We start from the raw sequence: 320 nt of genomic DNA on the forward strand, positions 1-320 counted from the left end.
TCTACATCTTTCCAGGGTGCTGCCTCAGCCTGTGGTGTTTGAAGACATGCAAGAAAATGCAAACAGGGATGAAGATACAGCTCCTTTTCTTCTTCACGACCACGCTCATCATATCCTTCGTTGTCCTGCCTGCTTATGCTGTGATGGACTACTGGCGTTTCTGCTGCTGGCAGGCGGAGATGATCGCGAAACTAAGCTCTTTCACCAGTTATACCATCCTTGGCATCATAGAGAGGAATGTCTTTACCGTCATCGCTACCATACAGGTATTGAGATGGCGGTGGATATTCATTGTCTGCTTGCCTGTTAAATGTAATAAT

General features: G+C 46.2%; 1 protein-coding gene across 1 annotated transcript in view; it reads left to right on the forward strand.

Annotated features, from left to right (window-relative positions):
• The window catches only part of LOC119594612, a 10600-nt gene that overhangs the window by 7084 nt on the left and 3196 nt on the right, over positions 1 to 320 (forward strand). Inside the window, exon 2 of the mRNA XM_037943664.1 lies at positions 16 to 266. Within this exon, the coding sequence (XP_037799592.1) occupies positions 238 to 266 (29 nt within the window). The 5' untranslated portion in view covers positions 16 to 237. The remainder of the gene's footprint in view (positions 1 to 15; positions 267 to 320) is intronic.

The sequence above is a fragment of the Penaeus monodon genome, chromosome 34 (genome assembly GCF_015228065.2).
Source record: "Penaeus monodon isolate SGIC_2016 chromosome 34, NSTDA_Pmon_1, whole genome shotgun sequence".
NCBI classification, from domain to species: Eukaryota; Metazoa; Arthropoda; class Malacostraca; order Decapoda; family Penaeidae; genus Penaeus; species Penaeus monodon.